The sequence below is a fragment of the Hyla sarda genome, chromosome 4 (genome assembly GCF_029499605.1).
Source record: "Hyla sarda isolate aHylSar1 chromosome 4, aHylSar1.hap1, whole genome shotgun sequence".
NCBI classification, from domain to species: domain Eukaryota; kingdom Metazoa; phylum Chordata; class Amphibia; order Anura; family Hylidae; genus Hyla; species Hyla sarda.
In genome coordinates this window covers 369,947,830-369,975,420 of record NC_079192.1, presented here as the reverse complement: position 1 = coordinate 369,975,420, position 27,591 = coordinate 369,947,830, and the positions used below count along the sequence as shown (strand labels likewise).

Sequence of the window (27,591 nt, the reverse complement as noted above, 5' to 3'; positions counted from 1 at the left end):
TTTTTATATTTTTGGGTGAAAAAGTGCTATCCCTGCAGCTATTGCCTATGTGTGTCTCTATGAGGAGTCCAAATACAGGAAGTGAGGGCAGGACAAGCAGGTGTGGTAGACTGGAGGGGTGATGGTGTCTGGGGTGTTGCGGAGTGGTAGAGTAGGGTATAGGATTAACCCTTAATTGTCGTGATGCCAGGGTGCGGTTTCCTCAATGCAATGGTCCTACCGCCAACTGTCCCAAAAACGATAGGGAGGAATGAATGAATGTCCACAGCAGAAGATGATGAAAACCGGAATAAACTTTATTGTATATTTTATGCAACTGCAGGTAACATAACAGTCTTTTAGCAGAGGACCGTGGTACAGGCTCCTCACAGGTTTGCTGGGATTTCTGAGGTTAATGAGCTTAGGTTTACTAGCCACTGTGCTACAAAATTTAGGGTATTTTGGTGTTGCAGTAGTCACGCAGGATTTGTAGTTTTGAGCTGGATAACTCACGGTTTAGTGGCTGTGGAAGATAAGGCTTCAGGCCTAGCTTCAATTGATGATTGTGCTGAGATGTGCTTTCTCTGATAATCTGGAACCAAGAGAGAGAATTTAGTGGCAGCAGCCCCTTATATATTAAGGGGGTGGGACAAAGCTCATTGGTTCTGCAAACCTGTCAGTCCTGACCCAAGGAACTATGGGTATGTCACATGACCCAAAGGTCCTTGAACCTTAACGTAACACGATTATTTAAAGGCACATGACCTCTAAGGTCCTATACATAGACATACTATAATAAAATGTATGGATATATACATTTATACACATTATCAAGAGGCGACTAGGAGTTAGCCCTCCAGGAGAGCCCTACTAGCTTGGAGGGACTCTGGCTGATGGGACTACAGACAAAGGGACAGGACCAATTCCTGTACTGGGACACCACACAGGGCTCTGTGCAGGCTCCTGGCTTGTCAATCATCCTGATGTTTGAGCCTGTAGCAAGTCACAGAGCCTCAGTGCACAGAGCCCGGCTTGTCCTCAGTATACAGAGCCCGGCTTGTCCTCAGTATACAGAGCCCGCTTGTCCTCAGTATACAAAGCCCGCTTGTCCTCAGTATACAGAGCCCGGCTTGTCCTCAGTATACAGAGCCCGCTTGTCCTCAGTATACAGAGCCTGCTTGTCCTCAGTATACAGAGCCCGGCTTGTCCTCAGTATACAGAGCCCGGCTTGTCCTCAGTATACAGAGCCTGCTTGTCCTCAGTATACAGAGCCCGGCTTGTCCTCAGTATACAGAGCCCGCTTGTCCTCAGTATACAGAGCCCGCTTGTCCTCAGTATACAGAGCCCGGCTTGTCCTCAGTGTACAGAGCCCACTTGTCCTCAGTGTACAGAGCCCCGCTTGTCCTCAGTATACAGAGCCCGCTTGTCCTCAGTATACAGAGCCTGCTTGTCCTCAGTATACAGAGCCCCCTTGTCCTCAGTATACAGAGCCCGCTTGTCCTCAGTATACAGAGCCCGCTTGTCCTCAGTATACAGAGCCCGCTTGTCCTCAGTATACAGAGCCCGCTTGTCCTCAGTATACAGAGCCCGGCTTGTCCTCAGTGTACAGAGCCCACTTGTCCTCAGTGTACAGAGCCCCGCTTGTCCTCAGTATACAGAGCCCGCTTGTCCTCAGTATACAGAGCCTGCTTGTCCTCAGTATACAGAGCCCACTTGTCCTCAGTATACAGAGCCCGCTTGTCCTCAGTATACAGAGCCCGCTTGTCCTCAGTATACAGAGCCCGCTTGTCCTCAGTATACAGAGCCCGCTTGTCCTCAGTATACAGAGCCCGCTTGTCCTCAGTATACAGAGCCCGCTTGTCCTCAGTATACAGAGCCCCCCTTGTCCTCAGTATACAGAGCCCGCTTGTCCACCCTCACTTCCTGTATTTGGACTCCTCACACAGGCAATAGCTGCAGGTACAAAAATATTTAAAAAAAATTTAACCAATGTATATTACAAACACACTACGGGGGAGATTTATCAAAACCAGTCCAGAGGAAATGTTACTAAGTTGCCCAAAGCGACCAATCATATTGCTTCTTTCATTTTTGAAAAAGCCTCTGAAAAATGAAACATGAGATCTGATTGGTTGCTATGGGCAACTCACAACTTTTCCTCTGGACAGGTTTTGATAAATCTCTCCATACGTTTCTACCCTTGTGAATCATATTCAACGGAATAGCGCAGATAAAGGGTGGCTGACGTATATTGTTAACGGGAGCAGCGGATCCCATTCACTTCTATGGCCGAACGGAGTTAACCCATTGTGACTCCATTAGGGATGTATGCGCTATTTTATGCGGACTCACGACGGGAGCTGTTGCGCTTTTGAAATGGTGCATACATCCAGAAAGGAGTCACCAGGTGAATTATTTTGGCCATAGAAGGGAATGGGGTCTGCTGCTCTCAAAGACGGATACGATTAACGGGGGCAGGAATGTAGAGTGTTTGTACCCTCAGGGTAGGGTGACTTCAAAAGCAGCAGCAAATACGCAACACAATACGGCAAGTGTGACCCTATCCTTAGGCGAAGTGTCCACTTGGTTCTTTTTCTGGCAGTTTTTGGAATACTGCCACTGCAGTTTTTGAGCCAAAGTCAGAAGTGGATCCATAATGGAGGAGAAGTATAAGTCCTTCCTTTATATGTCCTATTCCTTTTGAATACACTTCTGGCTTTGGCTCAAAAACTGCAGTGACATTATACCAAAATCTACCAGAAAAAAAACCAAGTGGATATTTTGGGTACAAAATGAGGTGTCAGGTTTTTGTGGTATTTTTTTTTCTGACCAAAAACACACCAAACAAAAATTGTGTCAGTTGGTAGTCTCATAGAGAAGTGTTTCCAGTGTTTCCCAACCAGGGTGCCTCCAGCTGTTGCAAAACCACAACTCGCTGTCCTGGCATTCTGGGAGTTGTAGTTTTGCAATAGCTGTCATAAAAGCACATTGGCACTGTTTAAAGAAGTGCTCTAGCTGATATGATGGGGCGTGGTTAGTTTATGAGGGCGTCTCATAACAGCATGTGAACAGCTCAATAAGTTATAATATAAGGTGGGCGGCTATGTGTGTGATGCCCGTTAGAGGGCAGCACAGCTTCAGTTCTGCACTCTACATTCTGAACATTCTCCAGCGAGCGGTCACGTGATTCTCTGACAACTGTATCGTCATCAAGGTCCTGCTAGTGTATAGTTACCAGCTGATAGTATTCTTCATCTGAAAGCCGTTTTGTTTTACACAGCTGCCAGGACCTGTCTTTAAGGATATTTTAAAAATGGCGGCGCCCATGGAGGTAAGCACGAGTGTGGCGTTTATATAGTATATACCGCGTGAGTGGCGGACTGGTGTAGCGGTCTCGGTCATACGATTAAATATTTTATAGTCCGTAACAAATATTTCTGATTCTCTCTCATGATATAATCGCGATAGTGGGGTTTGATCTGTGTGCAGAAGAGTTAACTTTGTATGCCTGAGACTCTATACATGAGGTTACTTTGCAATATTGCGATTTTGCGACCGATAAGTAAAGATAACCATCTGTCCTTTTTCTATTAGAGTGCAGTATTCACAGACAGCGGTTTTTCCTAACTAGGGTGCCTCCAGCTTTTGAAACTACAACTCCCAGCATGCCCGGACAGCCACAAAAACGGTCACACTTTTTCAGTTAAAGGGTGAATTTTTAGGTGTTATTACAAAAAAAATTGTGTATATTAGTCTAGGCATTTTTCTTGGGTGTTTTATCCTTTGTATGTTTTATTACGAGTTGTGTTTTTCCATTATGTGACTGTTAAATAATTTTTTACACCTATAGAAGTCTATGGGAGACCAAACGCCTCAATGTCAGTCACGCCCCCTCCTATAGGCTTGCATTGAGGGGGCGGAGCATGATGTCACACGGGGCGGAGCCTTGACGTCACAACACTCCAGCCCCGTGATCTTGCACACAGCACCCCGTTAAAATCAGTCCCCGGAGCGTGTTCGCTCCGGGGACTGATTTTAACAGGGTGCTGCGTGCAAGATCACGGGGGTCCCCAGTGGCGGGACCCCCGCGATCAGGCATCTTATCCCCTATCCTTTTGGATAGGGGATAAGATGTCTAAGCTCTGTATTACCCCTTTAAGGACGGAGCCATTGTTTGCCCATCTGACCACTGTCACTTTATGCATTAATATCTCTAAGATGCTTCTACCGATTATTCTGATTCTGAGATTGTTTTTTCGTGATATATTCTACTTTATTTTAGTGGTAAATTTTTGTCGTTACTTGCATCATTTCTGTGATAAAAATCCCCAATTTTCTTGAAAATGTAGCATTTTTCTAACTTTGAAGCTCTCTGCTTGTAAGGAAAATGTATATTCCAAATACATTTTATATTGAATCACAAATACAATGGGGGATATTTATCAAAGTTGTCTATGTCCCGCATCACTATAGACCAAACTACAGAGGGTTAGTCTGGTCTATTGTGCGCCTAATTTATCAAATGGCGCACGGCTCTTGATAAATTCTGTGCACAGACTTCGGGATCTATGCTTTAGTCCATATTTAAACCTGCTCCAACATGGTCTGACATTTCGGCGCACTTTCAGCCGATGCGACTTGTCGCTGAAAAGTCGCTTTTGATAAATTCAGCACCAATGCATTTCCTTCTAAAATAGACTAGCATGCATCATGTTCTAAAAATCCTCTAGAGCAAAAGTCTCAGAAAAGTCGCACATATTAGACTGCGACTTTCTGTGCGACAAATTTAGACAAGAAAAAACAATCTAAATCGTTTGATAAATATTCCCCAATATGTCTACTTTATGTTGGCATCTAATGGACCTATTTTTACTTTTTGAAAACATTAGAGGGCTTCAAAGTATAGCAGCAATTTTCAAAATTTTCATGAAAATTGCAAAATCTGAAGGGACAGATGTTACAGAACTACAACTTCCAGCATGCCTGGGTAGTCTAGACATGCTGAGAGATGTAGTTTTGCAACATCTGGAGGGCTACCGTTTGGGCACCACTGTAATAGTGGTGTCCAAACTGTGCCCCTCCAGATGTTTCAAAACTACAGTCTGGGCATGCTGGGAGTTGCAGTTTGGCAACCACTAGGAAGGCAGCAGTAAAGATCGCTTTACTGCCACCTTCCTTGATGCTCCGCGCCGTCACCTCCCTACCTGCTCCGCTGATCCCCGCTGATGCCACCGATGATCGTCGGTCCCCACCGCATCTTCTCCCCCATTCTGCCTAACATCCAGGGGTGGGCAGAGTGGGGGGGGGGGGGTTTCCATGGTAACCCCCCCCCATCTTCAACTGCCATTGGTCAGTACTCCTTGCTGACTAATGGCAGGGGATAGGAGGAGGTAGCACCACTGCAACCTCGCTCCTATCCCTCAGGATGATCAGGGCTGTCACTGACCGCTCCGATCATCCCTATTTTCCAGGCGATCGTGTCACCAGAGACCCGATCAGCCCGGAATAGCGACTAATCACAGATATGAATTGATCTGCGATTTGCCGCGATCGCCGACATGGGGGTTTCAGGACCCCCCTGGGCAATATGCCAGGATGCCTGCTGAACGATAACAGCATGCATCCCGGTCCAGTCCCCGCCCGGCGAGTGGTGGGGACCGGAATTACCAAGGGCGTATCCATACGTCCTTAAGGACTCGGGATGCAGGGCGTATGCATACGCCCTGCGTCCTGAAGAGGTTAGAGTAAAACTGTCATTCTGTTCACCCACACTAAACCCAATACACCAGGTTATAGTGCGGGTGAACAGGAGACCGATGTGTGGCCTTTGACTAATATACATACCTTCTGTCCAGCGCGCGGTCCTTCTGAAGGTCGGCATCTATCTTCGCTGAATTGCGTGCTGGAGGCAGGCCCGCTGGCTGAATTTGAATATTCATGGTCGCTGGTCATGTGAGTGCTCAGTAGGCACAAGCATACTCCCCTTTTTCTCCTTCGCCTTTAAAAATCAATTCATTCTTTAAATTTTCCATCTACAGACCCATATGAGGGCTTGTTGTTTGGGGAAACAATTGTACATTGCAATGATCTTATTCAGTTCAACAACAAAATGTACAGCTAAACCCAAAAATTTTGGGGGGAAATTGATAAAAACAAAACAAATGCCATTATGCAAATTTAGGGAGTTAAATTGACATGCTTTCTTTATTATGTAGGTTGGTACCATTACAATGATACCCAATTTATATAGGTTTTGTTTTATTTTTAACTTAAAGGGAACCTGTCATCAGATTTTTACCATATATATAACGTGTGGCGACGCATTATATTTGATAAAAGATTTTATCTTCTATTTTTTAAATAATTTTAAACTATTTTTAATATTGGCCCAGGGGTGTGGAAATTTAATAAAAAACTACTTGTCCACGGGACTAAAGTGACGATCCACTTGTCCGGGCCAATTTTCGCTTTTACGCTCTAATTTTTTCCTCCTCGCCCTATAATCTATATATTTTAAGGGAAGTGAAATTGAAATAGTAAAAGATAATTTTGCAGATTTGATGTTTTTCTTTTCTGCGCCATTTACCTTGTGGTTGAGGTAAAATGTTAGTTTTATACTTTAGGCGCCTGGTTACAGCGATACCAGATTTGTATCGTTTACGTCATGTTTTACTAATTCTGAACTTTTTCAAATTTTTTTAATTGCCATTTTTTAACCCCTGTAGCTTTATTTTTTTCCGCATACCAGGCTGTATGAGGCTCATTTTTTGCGCCATAATCTGTTTTTTGTATCGGTACCATTTTGGTATTAATCTGACTTTTTAATTGCTTTTTGATATTTTTTGATATTTTGATATTCTAAAAATTGCAAATATGTGGTTTGGTATTTTTTTTATGTTATATTTTAATGGGTTGTACAATTACGCACGAAGCGATACCAAATATGTTTATTTTTATTATGTTTACATGTTTTTATATAGGAAAAGGGGGTGATTTGAACTTTTAACATGGAAGGGGTTAATGCAGCGTCTTCAAACTGTGGCCCTCCAGATGTTGCAAAACTACAACTCCCAGCATGCCCGGACAGCCAACGGCTGTCCTGGCATGCGAATTGTAGTTTTGTAACATCTGGAGGGGCACAGTTTGAAGACCACTGGGTTAATGTGTCTTTCAAACTTTTATTAAAACTTTTTATTTATTTATTTTTACACTTAGACTTATGAGGAATCATTAGATTCCTCATACAGATTAATAGAGTTCTATTGAACTCTATTAATCTGTCTGCTCTGTGATCCATTGATAGAGCCTAGTCCAGCCAGGATCTATCAATGACAGAGCCGGGACAGGAGGAAGCAGAGGTAAGTCCTCCGGCTACCTCCATAGTGGATCGCCCCCCTGCGATCGCGCTGCGGGGGGGGGGGGGGGGGGCCATCCACCCCACTAGCCCACCAGGGAGCATACACATGTCCCTTTAGACGCTGCTGTCAGCTTTGACAGCGGCGATCTAAAGGGTTAATAGCCAGCCGCGGCGATCGCTGCATGCTGGCTATTAGCGGCGGCCCCCGGCTACTGAGAACAGACGGGGGCTGCAGAGTATGGAGCGGGCAGGAGTCCCGAGCCCGCTCCATACTCCCCTGTGAGCGCCGCATGTATCTCCCCGTGCAGACGCGCCTCCTCACCCCAGCTCTCCGAAGCTACAGCTGGGGGGAGTGAAGGCAGAGGACGCAGGTCTGCACAGGGAGCAAGAAGCCACGCCCCCTCATCTCCCCCCGCACGTCTGCAGAGCAGGGGAGAGAAGACATACACAGCTTCTCATCTCCCCTGCTCTGCTTCCGAGGACACAGGCTGCGGAGTATGGAGCGGGCAGGAGTCGGGAGCCCACTCCATAGACTGCAGATCCGCCGCACTTGTCAGGTCCGCTTGCCCGAAGCCGGGCTAAGGGCCGGACAAATTCACCTGCCCGGCGCCCAAAACTGCTAGTCCCGGGCGTCGGGCGATAGGAATTCCACATCCCTGTGGCCTATTACCTGCAACCCCTAGATTGGTTAACACTCTATAGCACTGATAACACAGCATTGATTATTGTTATCTGCGCTCTGCTTCTCTAGTCTGGAGAACAAGGCTGAAGAAGCGTAGGGACCAGTGGAAGCAAGAAGTACCGGCGAAACGGTCGTCGTTCCACTCCTCTGCTCCTCAGTTTTTATGGCTAGGATACCTCACAATAAAGAATAAGAAGATTTGCTACATTTCACAAAGATTTGAAACTGTGTGAATGAGGTTTTGAAAATCACATCCACATCTATTATACTGTGAATGGTTGTAAATATTCTGTACAGAATCCATAATGCTCGGGGAAGTCTTTTTGTACACCTGCAATATATTCAATGACCTTTCCTGCCAACGCCCATCACACCCACCCCCTCCCCCTTGTAACATTGTACAGTAGTCCCTCAAGTTACAATATTAATTGGTTCCAGGACGACCATTGTATGTTGAAACCATCGTATGTTGAGACCAGAACTCTATGGAAACCTGGTCATTTGTTCTGAAGCTCCCAAAATGTCATCCAAAAATAGGAAAAAGTGAGGATTAAAGAAAAATAAGTAGATAACTAATAGAGATAAAGCAAATCCTTATATAAAAGTAAGAAAGATCTGCTGGGAGCTGTAAATCACTGTCTATTTCAGTGATTCCCAAAGAGGGTGCCTCCAGCTGTTGCAAAACTACAACTCCCAGCATGCCCGGACAGCCTTCGGCTGTCCGGGCATGCTTGGAGTTGTAGTTTTGCAACAACTGGAGACACCCTCTTTGGGAAACACTGGTCTAAGTAGAGGACATAAGCTCCTTCAGGGTCCTGTACAGAACACACAATGTACTAAAAATAGTAAAATGAAGCCGCCCTCACCTGGTGTCCAAAGGAGCAGCTAACCCTGGTACAGGTAAAGAGTAGTACGGAAAATGTAATACCTCCCTGTACTGTAGGGGGCGCTACCAGATACCAGTCAGTGCATGCACTTTAGGAATACAGTGGTTTTACCAGTGAAATGCCCATTCTGATTGGTCGGTTCTTCCAGCCATTGACACGTGTCACAGATTCCATAGCATTGTATGTTGAGTCTGGTTTCAAGTTACAATGGTCCAGAAAAGACCATTGTATGTTGAAACTATTGTATGTTGAGGCCATTGTAAGTTGAGGGATCACTGTATAGTAAATCCTAGTTGTGACTTGGTTTATGTTTTTCTACTTTTCTCCTGTAGACCGTACCAGTCAGTAAAGACGCGGATGCAAACAATGAAGAAAGTCAGCAGGTCAGTACTACAACTCCATGCCCCAAAAATGATATAAAAATAAAATAAATAAAAAAAAAAATCTAAATAAAACTTTAATAGCTTAATGAAACATACATCAAACAAATGAAAGGAATGTATATATCAGTATTAGAGATGAGCGAATTTACAGTAAATTCGATTCGTCACGAACTTCTCGGCTCGGCAGTTGATAACTTATCCTGCATAAATTAGTTCAGCTTTCAGGTGCTCCGGTGGGCTGGAAAAGGTGGATACAGTCCTAGGAAAGAGTCTCCTAGGACAGTATCCACCTTTTCCAGCCCACGGGAGCACCTGAAAGCTGAACTAATTTATGCAGGAAAAGACATCAACTGCCGAGCCGAGAAGTTCGTGACGAATCGAATTTACTGTAAATTCGCTCATCTCTAATCAGTATATAAACATTTCTTTTTCCAGATCAAGTAGATGAAAAAATAATTAAATCACCATGTAACATGCATTCCCAAAACTAAAATCTAAGCACGTTAACTTCCTCCAGGAGTAAGAAAGCCAGCTCTCTAGTGCCACCTATTGGAGATAATTTTCCTAGAAATCAAGGTGATTAAAGGGGTTTTTCAAAACTTTGGCCTCTTAAGTCTTTGAAAAAAACATACTTTTACTTACCTTTAGTGGTGTCCCACTCCAGAGAGACGTCGGAGCCTAGAGCAGTGTTTCCCAACCAAGGTGCCTCCAGCTGTTGCAAAACTACAACTCCCAGCATGCCCGGACAGCCGTTGACAGTGGTCGGACATTCATTGCTTGTGTTCTTATTGATGATCCTCATTCCATATTAACAAATATCTGTACCTTGTCTAGGAGGAGTCTGAAGAGCTTGAAGATTCTCCTGGCCCAGCAGAACCCCGGGTGAGGGACACCCCTATGGACATATCTTTCGAGGCTGCAGTAAACACCATTGCATTCCACCCCAGTCAGGATATCTTTGCTGCTGGAGATGTAGATGGAGATGTTTTTTTGTAAGTTTGTTTTATTCTCGATTACTCTCACAATTACATCATAAACTCATAAGAATACATAAGAATAAAAAAAAGCGAACATACAAGCAAAAAAACGGCCTTGGAGGTGCTGCTCAAAACTTGAGTGCAAATGAAGGACTCAGGCCAGCACAGGACAACGTACAATTTATTGATTACAGTAAGGACGACGTGTTTCGGAATCGACTAGTGCCTTCCTCAGGTCCACCAAGATTTCTATAAAAACATTTCTTTAGGGTGACATTAAATTCATATAAAAAGTGCCCCTAGTGATGGCAGAATTGCACATGACACTCAACATGATATGACATTCAGCAGTGTTCAATAGTGGAGGCATAGAGATTATTTGTTGAATCTCTCTAGGCACAAGGTAAAATTCATATTCAAATATGTCATAATGGTTATGAATTACAGAATGGTTGGTGGTTGTTAAAAACGCTAAATGATTGTAAAATAAATATTGACAATCAAGTAAGAATAAAAAAGGACACCCACAGGGATGAGACAGGATCCTAAGTAATCAAAATGAACTCGCTATCCCAAGGCAAATGGCCCGGGGCACAAAAAAAAAAACTATTCCACAAAGAATCCCTCTAAAAAACGATTATTGTCCTGAAGACTCTACGGATGCAGCGAACATGTTGAGATGGGCATAGTTGTCTTCTTAATGTATATACATATGTTTATTGTATTGGAGCATTGGTAATGCCATTTGCTTGTTTTTTTTGTTACAATAAAAGTAACATTTAAAAGGGCATTGAATAGGGTTGTTTTTTTGTTTTTTGTGCACTGGGCTGTTTGCCTTGGGGTAGCGAATTACTTTTCACAATGAGCGCCTCTCATATGAATACTTCTGACATTTATTTATGCAGATGGTTGATAAAAGCCAAGTTAGAGGATCTGACTTTCATAGATGAATCAGGCACCGAAGCTTTGCCTGCACCATAACCAACAGCCGGGATTGGAGAATACTACGATGGCAGCTGCTTAAAGGGATATTCCAGGCAAAACCCTTTTTTTTATATATATATCAACTGGCTCCGGAAAGTTAAACAGATTTGTAAATTACTTCTATTAAAAAATCTTAATCCTTCCAATAGTTATTAGCTTCTGAAGTTTTCTGTCTAACTGCTCAATGATGATGTCACGTCCCGGGAAATGTGCATGATGGGAGAATATCCCCATAGGAACTGCACAGCTCCCGGGACGTGAGTCATCAGAGAGCAGTTAGACAGAAAACGACAACTCAACTTCAGAAGCTAATAACTGTTGGAAGGATTAAGATTTTTTTAATAGAATTAATTTACAAATCTGTTTAACTTTCCGGAGCCAGTTGATATATAAAAAACAGTTTTGGCCTGGAATACCCCTTTAACCTCTTGAATGGCACTGTCAGTGGGATTTACGGCATTAGAATGTGCCTAAAAAGGAGGGGGGGGGGGGGGCATTTTATTAGCTTGTCGAATCTTCATGTGACCTGATTGCAGGGGACAACTCCGAGTCTTACAATGGGTCCAGGAACTGGCATCAGCATGTACCAAGTAAGACCTGCCTTGGGTAGGAGCCCAAAAAATGTGAGCGCCAGTAAGAAAACCCAATGCAGTGTTTCCCAACCAGTGTGCCTCCAGCTTTGCAAAACTACAGCCTTTGGCAGTCTGTGAATTGTTCAGTTACAATGGAGAAGTTATTTTTTTATTTTTTTTTATTGTAGTAAATTATTTTAGTCTGATTTTATATATTTCATTTTAGCACCTAAATATTTTGGAAATAATTTAGACAATCCAAACTGTCAGAACCTAATCTTTCCAGATAGGGTATCCCTGACTGCCAAGTTATCTGCTGTGTAACTGTGTTTTGTTTCTAGGTATTCGTATTCCTGCATAGAAGACGGGAACAAGGAACTCTGGTCTTCCGGGCATCATCTGAAGTCATGTCGAGATTCAGCATTTTCCAGCGATGGTCAACGTAAGAAAACACTTTTTATCCCTCTGGGGTTTTGCCTGAACTTCAGTAATCTTCTCAATGAAATTTTAAGGAGAAAAAGTAGGGTCCCATTTTAGCCCCATATAACCTGTTCAATGTATAAAGCTATAATACAGCCATGTACTTAGAGCTATCTTCACATATCTGTGTCAGAGGTTTTCCAGATTCTATTGTTTTTGTCGGGAAAATAAAGCTGCACAGAGTTCTTTTTTTTAACCACCAAAACAATGAACACGTTGGCAGAACCTGAAGGTAAAAGTCAGTGGGTATTTTTTTTTTATAGCTCTGTTTGTGTCTGTCATGCAATGAATCCAATACAGCCTTAGTTTCATGCAGAGGAGGTCACATCTCTCACAATACGATGTTGAGGGCCGCTGCTAATAGCTGCCACAAAGTGATCTATGCTGCTGGCTATTAACCATTTAGATGCCGCTGTCAAAGTTGACAGTGGCACTTAAACTTTCATTATGTACATAATTGGAGTTGCACTGGTTGGAATCGGCTCCCCATGACATGATCGCGGGAAGCCAATCCATTGTCATAGTAACCCAAGACCTTTGCTAGGCCTCCATGGCTACCAGGACTCTCCATCCCAGAGTTTTGCAGAAATGATGTACCATGCTAGAGAGACCCTTGTTCCTTATATTTAAAGATTATATAATGACAGAGATAGTTTCACATGATTGGCACTTAGCAAATGTGGTGCCAACATTTAAAAAGTGGTCAAAAATGCAGCCTGGAAACTATAGGCCTGTACATTTAACATCTGTTAAATGGGAACGATTTTTGATGGTTTTATGCTGCATCTGTCACTTCAGACTAATTGGATCAGCTTTTATAGATTACAATTAGAAGGAATTATCCCTCTGTTATGGTTTTTTGTCTTCTTCTGGATCAACACAATATGGTTTCAAGTTGCACTTGATGGACTCTATTAGAGAACGCCTATGGCAGGCTCCACCAATAAAATGTAGATCTAATGAATCAATGCAGTACGTACAGTCATGGCCGTAAATGTTGGCACCTCTGAAATTTTTCAAGAAAATGAAGTATTTCTCACAGAAAAGGATTGCAGTAACACGTGTTGCTATACACATGCTTATTCCCTTTGTGTGTATTGGAACTAAACCAAAAAAGGGAGGAAAAAAAGCAAATTGGACATAATGTCACACCAAACTCCAAAAATGGGCTGGACAAAATTATTGGCACCCTTAACTTAATATTTGGTTGCACACCCTTTGGAACAAATAACTGAAATCAGTCACTTCCTATAACCATCAATAAGCATCTTACACCTCTCAGCCGGAATGTTGGACCACTCTTCCTTTGCAAACTGCTCCAGGTCTCTCTTATTGGAAGGCGCCTTTTCCCAACAGCAATTTTAAGATCTCTCCACTGGTGTTCTATGGGATTTTGATCTGGACTCATTGCTGGCCACTTCAGAACTCTCCAGCGCTTTGTTGCCATCCATTTCTGGGTGCTTTTTGACGTATGTTTGGGGTCATTGTCCTGCTGGAAGACCCAAGATCCCGGATGCAAACCCAGATTTCTGACACTGGGCTGTACAGTTTGACCCAAAATCCGTTGGTAATCCTCAGATTTCATGATGCCTTGCACACATTCAAGGCACCCAGTGCCAGAGGCAGCAAAACAACCCCAAAACATCATTGAACCTCCACCATATTTCACTGTAGGTGCTGTGTTCTTTTCTTTGTGGGCCTCATTCCGTTTTCAGTAAACAGTAAAATGATGTGCTTTACCAAAAAACTCTTATCTTGGTCTCATCTGTCCACAAGATGTTTTCCCAGAAGGATTTTGGCTTACTCAAGTAAATTTTGGCAAACTAGTCTTGCTTTTTTATGTCTCTGTGTCAGCAGTGGGGTCCTCCTGGGTCTCCTGCCATAGCGTTTCAGCTGACAATGATGCTCCCTGAGCCTGCAGGACAGCTTGAATATCTTTGGAACTTCTTTGGGGCTGCTTATCCACCATCCGGACTATCCTGCGTTGACACCTTCAATCACTTTTTCTCTTCTGTCCATGCCCAGGGAGATTAGCTACAGTGCCATGGGTTACAAACTTCTTGATAATGTTGCGCAAAGGCAAATCTAGATCTGTGGAGATGGATTGTAACCTTGAGATTGTTGATATTTTTCCACAATTTTGGTTCTCAAGTCCTCAGACAGTTCTCTTCTCCTCTTTCTGTTGTCCATGCTTAGTGTGGCACACACAGACACACAATGCAACGACTAAGTGAACTTCTCTCCTTTTTATCTGCCTTCAGGTTTGATTTTTATATTGCCCTCACCTGTTACTTGCCCCAGGTGAGTTTAAAGGAGCATCACATGCTTGAAACAATCTTATTTTCCCACAATTTTGAAAGGGTGCGAATATTTTTGTCCAGCCAATTTTTGGAGTTTGGTGTGACATTATGTCCAATTAGCTTTTTTTCCTCCCTTTTTTGGTTTAGTTCCAATACACACAAAAGGGAATAAACATGTGAATAGCAAGACATGTGTTACTGCAATCCTTTTCTGTGAAAAATACTTCATTTTCTTTAAAAAATTTCAGGGGTGCCAACATTTACGGCCATGACTGTATGTTCTGCATTTATCTGTATGAGCAATTGAATGATTGCTCATCTCTTGACTTCACCAGCCTAAAACTTGAAGTATCCCTTGATTACATTTATTGACAGGTCAGTTTATATATATATATTTTTTTTATATATCCAGGATGTCATAAGATGTAATATGTGTTAGGTTCGACCCCAAAAGGTCGAGACGTCTTCTGTCGGCGGATTCCCAATTAGTGCGTGGAAAGCCTGTAAGGGGCTGCAGTCACCCAACTTTCCTTCCAATGCTACCTGCCACACAAATCAAGACACAGACACAAGAGCTGTCTCTGTAAGCTGAGGGCAGTACTGGTCTGGCCCTTTTTTCAAGTGTATTTTATATAGCCCATTTTCAATAAGGCATGCGCAGTAAACTTTACATTGTACAAATACAGGAAACCATAAATCTTTTGCATAATCAGTAGAAAGTTGAATAAAAAAAAAACATTGCTTAAGCTGAAATATAATGAACCATTGTTTCAAGGACGCATCTGGGGTAGAAAAAAGATAAGTGTCTGCATTCTTGAAGATAAGGTACCCATCGTCTCTAGTTCATAAGTTCAGGAGTTAGTTATGTAGGGAAAAAAAAGAAAGATAGAATGCAGTCACTTAGACCGAGAATATGAAGATTTTGAATAAAAAATGGATTCTCTTAACACAAAATGGATTCTCCTCTACCCAATTCCATCATATGTCAATTTATATTTTTGTGTTTTTAGAGCTTTTCACAGTTTCCAAAGACAAGTCTATACATATCCTTAATGTGGAGGAGGGAAAACTAGTGAAACGTATCACCAAAGCCCATGAGTAAGAATATTAATCATGACTTTGCAAGTAGCTAAAATTCTAATGTACATATTTGTGCTGTACGAATGATACTGAATGAATGATAATAGTAATAAGGCCTAAAATGGCTTGTCCAGGGACGGATGGATGGATAGATACATAAATTATTATTATTAGGTTTTTTTTATGGGGGAGGGGGGAAACACTAGATTAAATTTAAGGGGCATGGTCCCCCCCCCCCCAACATGCCAGATTTACTACTATTGATGCCTGCTGGGAGCTGGCATAGATTTCTAATGTTGCCACACATACAGCATCAGATATGTCTGGAGGTGTGCAATCATGCAGGGGTTTTACATAAAGGGGTATTGCAGTGTAAGACAACTTATCCCCTATTCAAAGGTTAGGAGAGAAGTGTCTGATCGTGTGGGGTCCAGCCCGTGGGACCCCTTGCAATCTTTTCCTGGTTCTCCAATGCACTGAGCTGTGTCGACCACCGAACGAAGCGGAGTCCGACACGCCTCCTCCATGCATCTCTATGGGAGAGCCAGAGATACAGCGTACGGGTATTTCTGGCTCTCCCATAGAGATACATGGAGGAGGCATGTCAACCACCTCTTTGTACGAGGTGTGCTGTGCACAAGGAGAGTGGTGTGCTGTGTAGGAGATTAGGGGGTCCCAGCAGTCGGATCACCCGCGATTAGACACTTAACTTGCGGATAGGGGATAAGAGGTCTTACACTGCAGTACGCATGGAAGACCAGTAGATGAAATACCAGCCATAGTAAATTCCCCTGGAGTGTTCTCACATTCTGTTTTTGTAACTTATTTAGTGCTGTATTGCCATTTTCACAATGACCACTAGATGTCAGCACAGTAAAATACTAAACAAAATTCGACATCAGGGTAACTAAAACTGGTTAACATTGCACAATTTCACATTGCCTTTAGCAGTGTCTGTCAGAGGTATACAACAATATATACCTATGTGTCACTTATACGTAACAAAAAAAAAACCCATGCATTTAGCTCAGTGGAAAAACACAGAATCTTGCACCATTCCATCAACAATTCATGATGAATTCCATCTAAACAGAGGCCAAAATGGCATTCTTTTGGCCTCCATGGGTAATGGGCATCTATGGATCCGTTGAACGCTTTGGTAGGGACCTTTTCCGACACTTATGTTAAACAGACACAGAAACAACAGGGGGATGAAAGTAGTAGTTCATGACGTATGTGGCTAGAATTTTGTGCTACTAGTAATACTAATAGTAATACAAATATTAGGTGGAGATGGTAGTAGTAATGACCTGTGATTGCAGAAGGGATACGAGAAGGGATCTGTAAAGTATGATTATTAAAGGATTATTCCGCCCTAAGACCTCTTATTCCTTGTCCTAAGCATAGTGGATAAGATGTTTGCTCACGGGGGTCCTGCCACTGGGACCCCTGCAATCTCGGTGCAGCATCCAGCATTCTGTGCACGATGCTGCTTCAGTCTCGGAAACACTCTTTTGGATAGGGGATAAGATGTCTAGGGGCGGAATACCCCTTTAACTTGAGTAATGTCTGTGTACCTGTCCAACAGTGGTGCTATTTTTGAGATTTATAACAAATTGTCGGTTTTGATCATTTATTTATCAGTCCACATGCTACTTATTGAATCGTTCCAGCTTGTTCAGTATCTGCTTCCCATTCATCATCAAACCCATCTCGTGTCTATTACCAATAATTAAAGCAAAAAAGGGGGAAAAAATAGTGTCTTTTTTTGTAATTTTGCCAATTCTCTGCATGTCGTCTCCAGCTCTGCATTGAATAGCCTTCTCCTGATAGACGAGAATCTCTTTGCCACTGGTGATGAAAGCGGGTTATTGAAGCTATGGGACCTCCGGAGAGGGACGGCTTTCATGGAGATGAAGAATCATGAAGACTATATAAGTGACATGACTATTGACCAAAACAAAAAGATGCTCCTTACAGCCAGGTACCTACTGTGTGCAACCAATGAGGACTATTTTACAACCAACCAACAACACATTTTAGTTCGTTCTTACACCTTGTTTGTCTGGACATCTGGATTAGAAATCACATTCTTATCTTTCTCCATGTTACTTCTACCTCATATAAATTTAAACATATAAAATGCACCTAAATGTTTAATTTCAGAAACAGAAAAATGCTTTTCTGGTATAAATATCTCAGTTAACCTCTTCTGTTTTTTCTTTTTCTGCTAGTGGCGATGGAACAATGGGAGTGTTCAATATAAAGAGACGCAGGTTTGAGTTGCTTTCAGAATACCAGAATGGAGAGTTGACATCCGTCAGTATAATGAAGGTTGGTTGTGCATTGGTTTTTCAAACACCTTGATTTGACGTTGTTTTAGATCCACTGTAATAGGTCCTTGCCATTTGTTTAATATTAGCAATGCACAGACTAATATAACCTCCTTAATCTGTAGACTCTGTGCTGAAGTTTATATCAAGGAGACTGTGAAATATATAACCCTCCTTTGTAATATTTCTCACTGTAACACAGTGAACCTGTACATTATACAATATACTGTGCTTAGCAAAGACCTTATACTAAAGTACCTGATCCCCCGTGGAGACAGTGATGTCCCTAAATAAGTGGTCATGGATGGACAGGGAAGTCGCTCAGCCAACATGGGGGGTGGGCAAGCTATGTAATTACAGAAAATGTAAATAAGTGTGACCTTTTATTATTAAATGGGCACTGTCATGAAAACAAAAAATTCATCTGTTGTAGTACTTAAGTACTTCAACATATCTCTAATATAGTTTAATTAAAAAAAAGTGATTTTAAAACAGTTTAAAATCACTTTTAAATTCGGCCACTAGGGGTCGCCCTCCTAGTGGCCGAATGCATTCTGCAATGACGTCACTACAGAATTTCGACTCATTTCAGCCGGGCAAGTGAGTCGAAATTCATTCACTGCGCGCTGGCTTCCTGTCTGTCAATCAAACAGGCAGGAAGCCAGCACAGTAAAGTCCAGGAGCAGCAGCCCTGGCTGCAGCAGGCACGCAGCCTGTACCTCAGCCCAGTTGGAGTCTGCACTCTCTCTGCAGACTCCGGTAACTGAATTGGATTCCCCGACACGTCCTGCATCTGGATTCCCCATTTCTCCGCAGCTCGCCGCGCAGTGCAGAGTTCGCGGTCCCGGCTTCTTCTATCCATCTGAGCGACCGGAGGTGAGGGGAGGGGGGTGGGGGCGGGAGGTTGGTATGAACGGGTGCCTCCAGTTGTTTCCCCACTACAACTGCCAGCATGCCCTGTAAGCCAATAGATGTCAGGGCATGCTGGGAGTTGTAGTTGTGAAACAGCTGGAGGCACCCTGTTAGAACTAAGGGCGGAAGTCCCCCCCAGCAGGCATCAGTGACGTGGTGCCTGCTGGGGAAGTCTGCCTGGTAGTGAGCACACTGCCAGGCATACAAGGCATTTATTCGTCAATAAATATAAAAATAAAGGCAGGGAGGGGGTTAGGGATAGAAGGGCAATAGGCAGGGACAGAAAAAAGAGGGTTTGTGTGAGCTACCCTTTAAATACTACAGCTTCCTAGAAAAACAATAATTGGGGCCAACCTCTTTAATTTATAAATGTAATCCTAAATAATGTGCAGTGCTGTACATAGCTTGTCATTAGAGATGGGGGAATTTTTCAAATATTCGATTCACCTTTTATTAGCGGCGAATCGCTATTAAAAAGAGCTGTTTCCGGGCTACAGAGAGCCTCAGAGGGGTGTAAAACACGTTGCCTTGCCATAACACGCATGGGGGGTGTGCTGTGCTTGTGAAATAATACTGTTATTCAGTATGATATGCAGATCACAGGCGTCACTATAATAATCACTGCCCCTATACGGCTGCAACAGAAACTTACGAAACACTCAATGGGGGAGATTTATCAAAATCGGAGGAAAAGTTGCCCATAGCAACCAATCAGGTTGCTCTACTAGGACTGTATCCACCTTTTCCAGCCCACCGGAGCACCTGAAAGCTGAACTAATTTATGTAGGCTAAAGTCAGCAACCACCGAGCCGAGAAGTTTGTGATGAATCGAATTACTGTAACTTCGCTCATCTCTACCTCCCATTTAATGTCAAAGGGTTGTAATAGGAATATGTTATGTAAGTATGTAAACTACCTTTGAGTGTATGTATTGTATGGTAGGTCTTTACCAGTGTTTTCTCTGTTCAGTCCGGTCATGCAGGGAAACATAGGATAACAGGTCAGCCATACACCTCCGCCACAGTATTCTAACATGGCAACATTTGGTGCATGCTCAATAATCATGTATATCTAACATATATTTAAATCTAATTTATCTCTTTCTTCTTCTTCTTAGAGAGGTAAAAAGGTGGCATGTGGTTCAAGTGAGGGGACAATCTATCTGTTCAACTGGAATGGATTTGGAGCAACAAGCGACCGTTTTGCTGTGAAGGCTGAGTCCATTGACTGTATGCTCCCGATCTCTGATAACATTGTGTGCACAGGATCCATTGATGGCATCATTAGGTCAGTGCTCAAGATTTTTATGTTTAGCTGTCACTTAGGAGGTTAGAATTAGACAATTGCTTTTGTCCCTGGCATTTAATGCATCTAAAACTGTGATGCAAATAAGGCGTGGATAACATTGAGGTACACCCCTATGAGGAGTCAGTAGGCATACCGGCCATTGCTGTTCATTAGCCCTAGCACCAAGACATGTTATCATCATGATATAGCGGTATAAAGGTATATACACATCACAGGCCCCCACAGGACAAGATAAGACCAAATGGGAGCAGCACTCTCAAAGTTCAAAGAAACAAGAAATATTTTATTCACCCATCAGATGTAAAGTTTGGGTGTACACAGGGGCCTTTCTGAAGCCCAAGCCATTGGTGTTGGCTAATTTATTGCTCTAGAATAAAACTGTCCTATAAAATAATAATTTTGCCTACAGCAGAATGTTTCTGTCCATTACTTTATAGTTTTATAGAGTAAACACTCCATCTGATACTGCACCTATCCACAGGACCAGGGATAAGTGTATGATTGTACAATTTCTGGGACCGCGGGATATCGAAGGGATTTGCAAGAGGTACTCCATTATCATTCAGCCATGTCACAGAGTCTAGTTTCTGCAGGACCTGTCATAGAGCTGGGCGGTACGACCAAACATGTGTATCACGGTATTTTTGTAGCTTGTGGCGGTTCCACGGTATATAATGGTATTTCTTTCACCCCCACTCCAAATCATGTGACCCGCGAGCGCTGTTCTGCTCCCCCCCCCCCCCACCAAATCATGTTACCCGCCAGCGCTGTTCTGCTCCCCCCCCAATTAATTATCAGCCCAGTGGGGTGCTACTCACATATGTCACCCGCAAACACTGCCCTCCTCCTCTTTGTTGGGGGCCACCGGCGCTGGAACTCTATACTGTACGCCAGTGGTCTCCAACCTGCGGACCTCCAGATGTTGCAAAACTACAACTCCCAGCATGCCTGGACAGCCAACGGCTGTCCGGGCATGCTGGGAGTTGTATTTTTGCAACAGCTGGAGGTCCGCAGGTTTGACACCACTGCTGTACGCTGTATCCCTATGCCCGGGCTGCAAAAAATTAAAGAAAATAAACTTTAACTTACCTTCGTCAGTGTACAGCAGTTGGCTGTCCGGGCATGCTGGGAGTTGTAGTTTTGCAACAGCTGGAGGTCCGCAGGTTGGAGACCACTGGCGTACAGTGAGTTCCAGCGCCGGTGGCCCCCAACAAAGAGGAGGAGGGCAATGTTTGCGGGTGACATATGTGAGTAGTGCCCAGCTGGGCTGATAATTAATTTGTGGGGAGCAGAACAGCGCTGGTGGGTAACATGATTTGGTGGGGGGGGAGCAGAACAGCGCTGGCGGGTCACATGATTTGGTGGGGGGAGTAGAACAGCGCTGGCGGGTCACATGATTTGGTGGGGGGAGTAGAACAGCGCTGGCGGGTCACGTATGATTAGTTCCCCGATGTGTGGACAGCGCTGCGCTGGGCTGATAATTCATTCCCAAGGGGGAGGGGCCAAACCGGTAATGCGGTATGGGGAAAAATTCATATCGTGCAGCCCAAAAATTTCAGTATTCGGTATGAACCGGTATACCGCCCAGCCCTAACCTGTCAAATGTTTCTACATAGGATTTGATCTCCTGCGTATTCCATTCCACGATTCATACCTCATAGAGAGGGTGTAGGTAGACTCATCCCATCAGAGATCAGCACGGCTGATGTGGTGTACTGACTTAGATTTATCATTTATTTGTTTGCTGCATGGAATACAGTTTTTGGTGGTGTACATTTGTATTTAAAAGCATAGCTGAATTGCCTACATGGTTTAGAGAAGGGGTCCCGAGTCTTTGGTCACAATGGAGTGGTGGGTGTGTGTGTGCAGACTACTACTCCATTAATTGTCTGTGAGATTAGAAAAGACAGTACAGAGCTTGGTTATCTTCACTAGTCCTATTAAATAGAGTGGCAGTGAACACTTATGACTCTGCTCTGACTAGAGACTCAGGACCCCTGTTCTTAAAGGGGTACTACCGTGGAAAACTTTTTTTTTTATTTTTTTTTTTTAAATCAACTGGTGCCAGAAAGTTAAACAGATTTGTGAATTACTTCTATTTATTTAAAAATCTTAATCCTTCTAGTACTTTTTAGGGGCTATATACTAGAGAGGAAATGCTTATCTTTTTAGATTTGTCTGATGTCATGACCACAGGGCTCTCTGCTGTCCATTTTAAGAACTGTCCAGAACAGGAGAAAATCCTCATAGTAAACATATGCTGCTCCGGACAGTACCTAAAATAGACAGCAGAGGTCAGCAGAGAGCACTGTGGTCATGATATCAGAGAAAGCTAAAAAGATAAGCATTTCCTCTGTTGTATATAGCCCCTAAAAAGTACTGGAAGGATTAAGATTTTTTTAAATAGAAGTAATTTACAAATCTGTTTAACTTTCTGGCACCAGTTGATTTAAAAAAAAAAAAAAAAAAAGTTTTCCACGGTAGTACCCCTTTAAGATTGAGGGAGGTCCCAACAGTCAGACCCCTCGGAAATCATAGACATATCTTCCATCCTATGGAATAGAGGATAATTATTGCTATGGTGTGATATCAAAAACATATGTGTTAAAGTGGTTTTCCAGTGAAAAGGTGGGGTTTTGCTTTTTTGCCTCTCACTCTGTCCCCGAGCCTCAGGTATCACTGCTTCAGTGTTCACCTTACTAGTTTTACTGGTTCTGGGGCCAAAATTTTAGGGACTGCGACAGCGACTACTGTGGCCAGTGATTGGCTGAGCGGCAATGTGTCATATGGACCAGCACCCGGTCTCCTGTGAATTTAACTTCCTGGTCCTGGGGCCTAATATGTCACATTGCCGCACAGCCAATCACTGGCCACCGTGTTTTCCCGTCTCGGCAGAGCAGCATTCTGATGTATTGGACCCTACTTCAGGAAGTAAAGTGCAGCAGACTTCGGATCATCCATACCAAGTGAGAGGTAAATATTGTTTTTATTTTTTTTATTTTATTATTTTTTGGCTAACTTTGTAAGACAAATTATGGAGAAAGTAGATGGTTTATGTTTTGTATTGGAAAACCAGGTGAACATGTTATATAATTGTGTAAAACTTGTATTTTCTGTGTAAAAATGCATTATTTTTTTTTTCAATATCTTAATATCATTCATTTTCTAGGGCAATTAACATTTTGCCGAATAGAGTTATTGGTACAGTGGGCCAACATCCAGGAGAGCCCATCGAGCAACTAGCAAAGTCCAGGGATGGCAAATTCTTAGCCAGCTGTGCCCACGACCAGAAAGTGAAATTCTGGGATGTGTCAAATGTCGGCTCCATCATAGTGGATGTTTACAGGAAGCGGAAGAAGAACCGGCAGCTGACAGCCCTGAGCAAGAAAGCGTTTGGAGGGGCCGATGACTTTTTTGCTGACCTGAAGGAGGACGGAACAGAAAATAAAGAAAAAGAGGAGGAAGAAGATGGAGAGGACAGTGACAGCGATGACTCGGACAGCGATTGAACACAGAGATACGGCTAAACATAAATTCACTAGACATTTGGTGAACATCGGAGCTAGAGATGAGCGAACTTACAGTAAATTCGATTCGTCACGAACTTCTCGGCTCGGCAGTTGATGACTTATCCTGCGTAAATTACCGTATATACTCGAGTATAAGCCTAGTTTTTCAGCACGATTTTTCGTGCTGAAATCGCCCCCCTCGGCTTATACTCGAGTGAATTCTCCGCCTGTCAATCCAGAGGGGGGGCTGGATGATGACGAAGGCCGCAGTGGTCTTCAACCTGCGGACCTCCAGATATTTCAAAACTACAACTCCCAGCATGCCCGGACAGCCGATGGCTGTCCGGGCATGCTGGGAGTTGTAGTTTTGCAACATCTGGAGGTCTGCAGGTTGAAGACCACTGATGAAGGGATTGACAGGCGGTGATGATGAAGGGGGGGGGGGGATGATGACGAAGGCCGCAGTGGTCTTCAACCTGCGGACCTCCAGAGGTTTCAAAACTACAACTCCCAGCATGCCTGGACAGCCTATGGCTGTCCAGGAATGCTGGGAGTTGTAGTTTTGCAACATCTGGAGGTCCGCAGGTTGAAGACCACTGATGAAGGGATTGACAGGCGGTGATGATGACGGGGGTCTGGATGATGACGGGGGTCTGGATGATTACATGGGGGGGGATCATGTATTTCCCACCCTAGGCTTATAGTTGAGTCAATAACTTTTCTTGGGTTTTTGGGGTGAAATTAGGGGCCTCGGCTTATATTCGGGTCGGCTTATACTCGAGTATATACGGTAGTTCAGCCTTCAGGTGCTCCGGTGGGCTGGAAAAGGTGGATACAGTGCTAGGAAAGAGTCTCCTAGGACTGTATCCACCTTTTCCAGCCCACGGAGCATCTGAAAGCTGAACTAATTTATGCAGGAAAAGTCATCAGCTGCCGAGCCGAGAAGTTCGTGACGAATCGAATTTACTGTAAGTTCGCTCATCTCTAATCGGAGCCATTCATCTTTTAGACTGAATGCAGAATATCACACCTACCAGGATCAGTAATGTTACCTATTTGTTTATTGACACAAGAACAACAAATATTTTTTTCAATTTTTGTTCTGATTTTTAGTGTCGGTGTATGATGGTGGAAATATTCTGGCTCTGCTAAATAGTTATTGTAAATACCTAAAGATGGTGCTTTGTTTTGAAAAATTATATATTTATATATAAATATTGATGGAACAGTGAATAATATGACAGATACTATGGGGGGGTATTTATCATTTTGCCTGTTGAAAGTTTCTTTTTACCCTTTTTTTTTCACTTTGGTTTTCGTGGACATGCACCAAATTTATCATTTGGTGCAAGTTGTTAGTAATTTTGGCTCAAATGTTGAAATCAGCTGTTCACAGCGCCTTTTACACAGAACTTACCACCACAGAGGACGCGTATTTTACCCTGCAGAGCAGCCATTTCGGAGTCCCTCCTGCAGTATATCAGCAAGCGACATGAGTTATTTTCTTTTGTGGGGTTTATAGCCACCATGTGAAATGGATTTTATTTTCAACTTGAGTAGTTTTTTTGCTTTGTTACTTTAGTGCAGTGGTCTTCAACCTGCGGACCTCCAGATGTTGCAAAACTACAATGACCAAACATGTGTATCACGGTATTTTTGTGACTTAGGGCGGTTCCACGGTATATAACGGTATTTCTTTCACCCCCACCCCAAATCATGTGACCCGCGAGCGCTCTTCTGCTCCCCCCCCTCCCCCAAATCATGTTACCCACCAGCGCTGTTCTGCTCCCCCAATTAATTATCAGCCCAGTGGGGTGCTACTCACATATGTCACCCGCAAACACTGCCGCCCTCCTCTTTGTTGGGGGCCACCGGTGCTGGAACTCTATACTGTACGCCAGTGGTCTCCAACCTGCGGACCTCCAGATGTTGCAAAACTACAACTCCCAGCATGCTAGTTTTGCAACAGCTGGAGGTCTGCAGGTTTGATACCACTACTGTACGCTGTATCCCTATGCCCGGGCTGCAAAAGATTAAAGAAAATAAACTTTAACTTACCTACGTCAGCGTACAGCAGTGGTCTCAAACCTGCGGACCTCCAGCTGTTGCCAACCTACAACTCCCAGCATGCCGGGAGTTGTAGTTTTGCAACAGCTGGAGGTCCGCAGGTTGGAGTCCACTGCTTTAGTGCTTACCTTTCCTAAACCTGTGTGGCCATGTCCAATGCTGGCTCAACAGAGGGTGAAGGTTCCTCAGAGACAACTATGTCGCAGGATAGTATTGAGCAGCCCTGGAGACGTCGCTGCTTTCACAAAAAAACGGGATTTGCGCCAAAATTGCGCCAAAGATCGATTGGCGCAAATGATGAATTACTGACTAAAGTTAAAATCACACACAGGCCCGTGTGATTTTGAGAAAGTTGTAAAAATGACAGTGAAGAAGATGCGCCAAACTTTGGCGCAAAAAGACACTGCACCAAAGCATTGCGCCAAAGTTACGTGAAAAAAAACCACCTAAATCCTTTGATAAATACCCCCCTATGTCCTAGAATGCTACAGTGGTAGACTGGAGTTCTGTTTTACATTGTACCCAGCATGTAGAACATGCTTAAAATAAGAAATGGTTCTCCTCTATTAAAGGGGTACTCTGGTGAAAACCTTTTTTCTTTTAACCCCTTAAGGACCCCTTAATTTTTACGTTTTCATTTTTTCCTCCTCGCCTTCTAAAAATCATAACTCTTTTATATTTTCATCCACAGACTAGTGTGAGGGCTTATTTTTTGCGTGACCAGTTGTCCTTTGTAATGACATCACTCATTATATCATAAAATGTATGGCGCAACCAAAAAACACTATTTTTGTGGGGAAATTAAAACCAAAAACGCAATTTTGCTAATTTTGGAAGGTTTTGTTTTCACGCCGTACAATTTATGGTAAAAATGACAAGTGTTCTTTATTCTTACGGTCAATACGATTAAAATGATACCCATTATTATATACTTTTATATTATTGTTGCGCTTAAAAAAAATCACAAACTTTTTAACCAAATTAGTACGTTTATAATCCCTTTATTTTGATGACCTCTAACTTTTTTATTTTTCCGTATAAGCGGCGGTATGGGGGCTCATTTTTTGCGCCATGATCTGTACTTTTTTTTGATACCACATTTGCATATAAAAAACTTTTAATACACTTTTTATAATTTTTTTTTTAATAAAATGTATAAAAAAAGTAGGAATTTTGGACTTTTTTTATTTTTTTTCGTTCACGCCGTTCACCGTACGGGATCATTAACATTTTATTTTAATAGTTCGGACATTTACGCACGCGGCGATACCAAATATGTCTATAAAAAATGTTTTTTACGCTTTTTGGGGGTAAAATAGGAAAAAACGGACGTTTTACTTTTTTATTGGGGGAGGGGATTTTTCACTTTTTTTTTACTTTTACATTTTTTTACAATTTTTTTTACACTTGAATAGCCCCCATAGGGGACTATTCATAGCAATACCATGATTGCTAATACTGATCTGTTCTATGTATAGGACATAGAACAGATCAGTATTATCGGTCATCTCCTGCTCTGGTCTGCTCGATCACAGACCAGAGCAGGAGACGCCGGGAGCCGGACGGAGGAAGGTGAGGGGACCTCCGTGCGGCGTTATGAATGATTGGATCCCCGCAGCAGCGCTGCGGGCGATCCGATCGTTCATTTAAATCGCGAACTCCCGCAGATGCCGGGATCTGTATTGATCCCGGCACCTGAGGGGTTAATGGCGGACGCCCGCGAGATCGCGGGCGTCGGCCATTGCCGGCGGGTCCCTGGCTGCGATCAGCAGCCGGGATCA

At 43.2% G+C, this 27,591-nt stretch overlaps 1 protein-coding gene across 5 annotated transcripts in view; it reads left to right on the top strand.

The window, feature by feature from the left end:
- WDR55 (WD repeat domain 55) overlaps positions 1–24,049 on the top strand; it is a 34,388-nt gene extending 10,339 nt beyond the window's left edge. For 2 of the 5 annotated variants that reach the window (XM_056516722.1, XM_056516720.1), the window contains exons 2-10: positions 3,260–3,310; positions 9,238–9,288; positions 10,123–10,280; positions 12,163–12,263; positions 15,612–15,699; positions 17,486–17,665; positions 17,916–18,015; positions 20,044–20,213; positions 23,404–24,049. In XM_056516722.1, the coding sequence (XP_056372697.1) occupies positions 3,260–3,310; positions 9,238–9,288; positions 10,123–10,280; positions 12,163–12,263; positions 15,612–15,699; positions 17,486–17,665; positions 17,916–18,015; positions 20,044–20,213; positions 23,404–23,743 (1,239 nt within the window). In that variant the 3' untranslated portion in view covers positions 23,744–24,049. Of the gene's footprint in view, positions 1–3,259; positions 3,311–3,600; positions 3,690–8,233; positions 8,257–9,237; positions 9,289–10,122; positions 10,281–12,162; positions 12,264–15,611; positions 15,700–17,485; positions 17,666–17,915; positions 18,016–20,043; positions 20,214–23,403 lie in introns of those variants that run through there. The other 3 variants (XM_056516724.1, XM_056516725.1, XM_056516721.1) reach the window with 3 other exon arrangements.
- Positions 24,050–27,591: the final 3,542 nt, after the last annotated feature.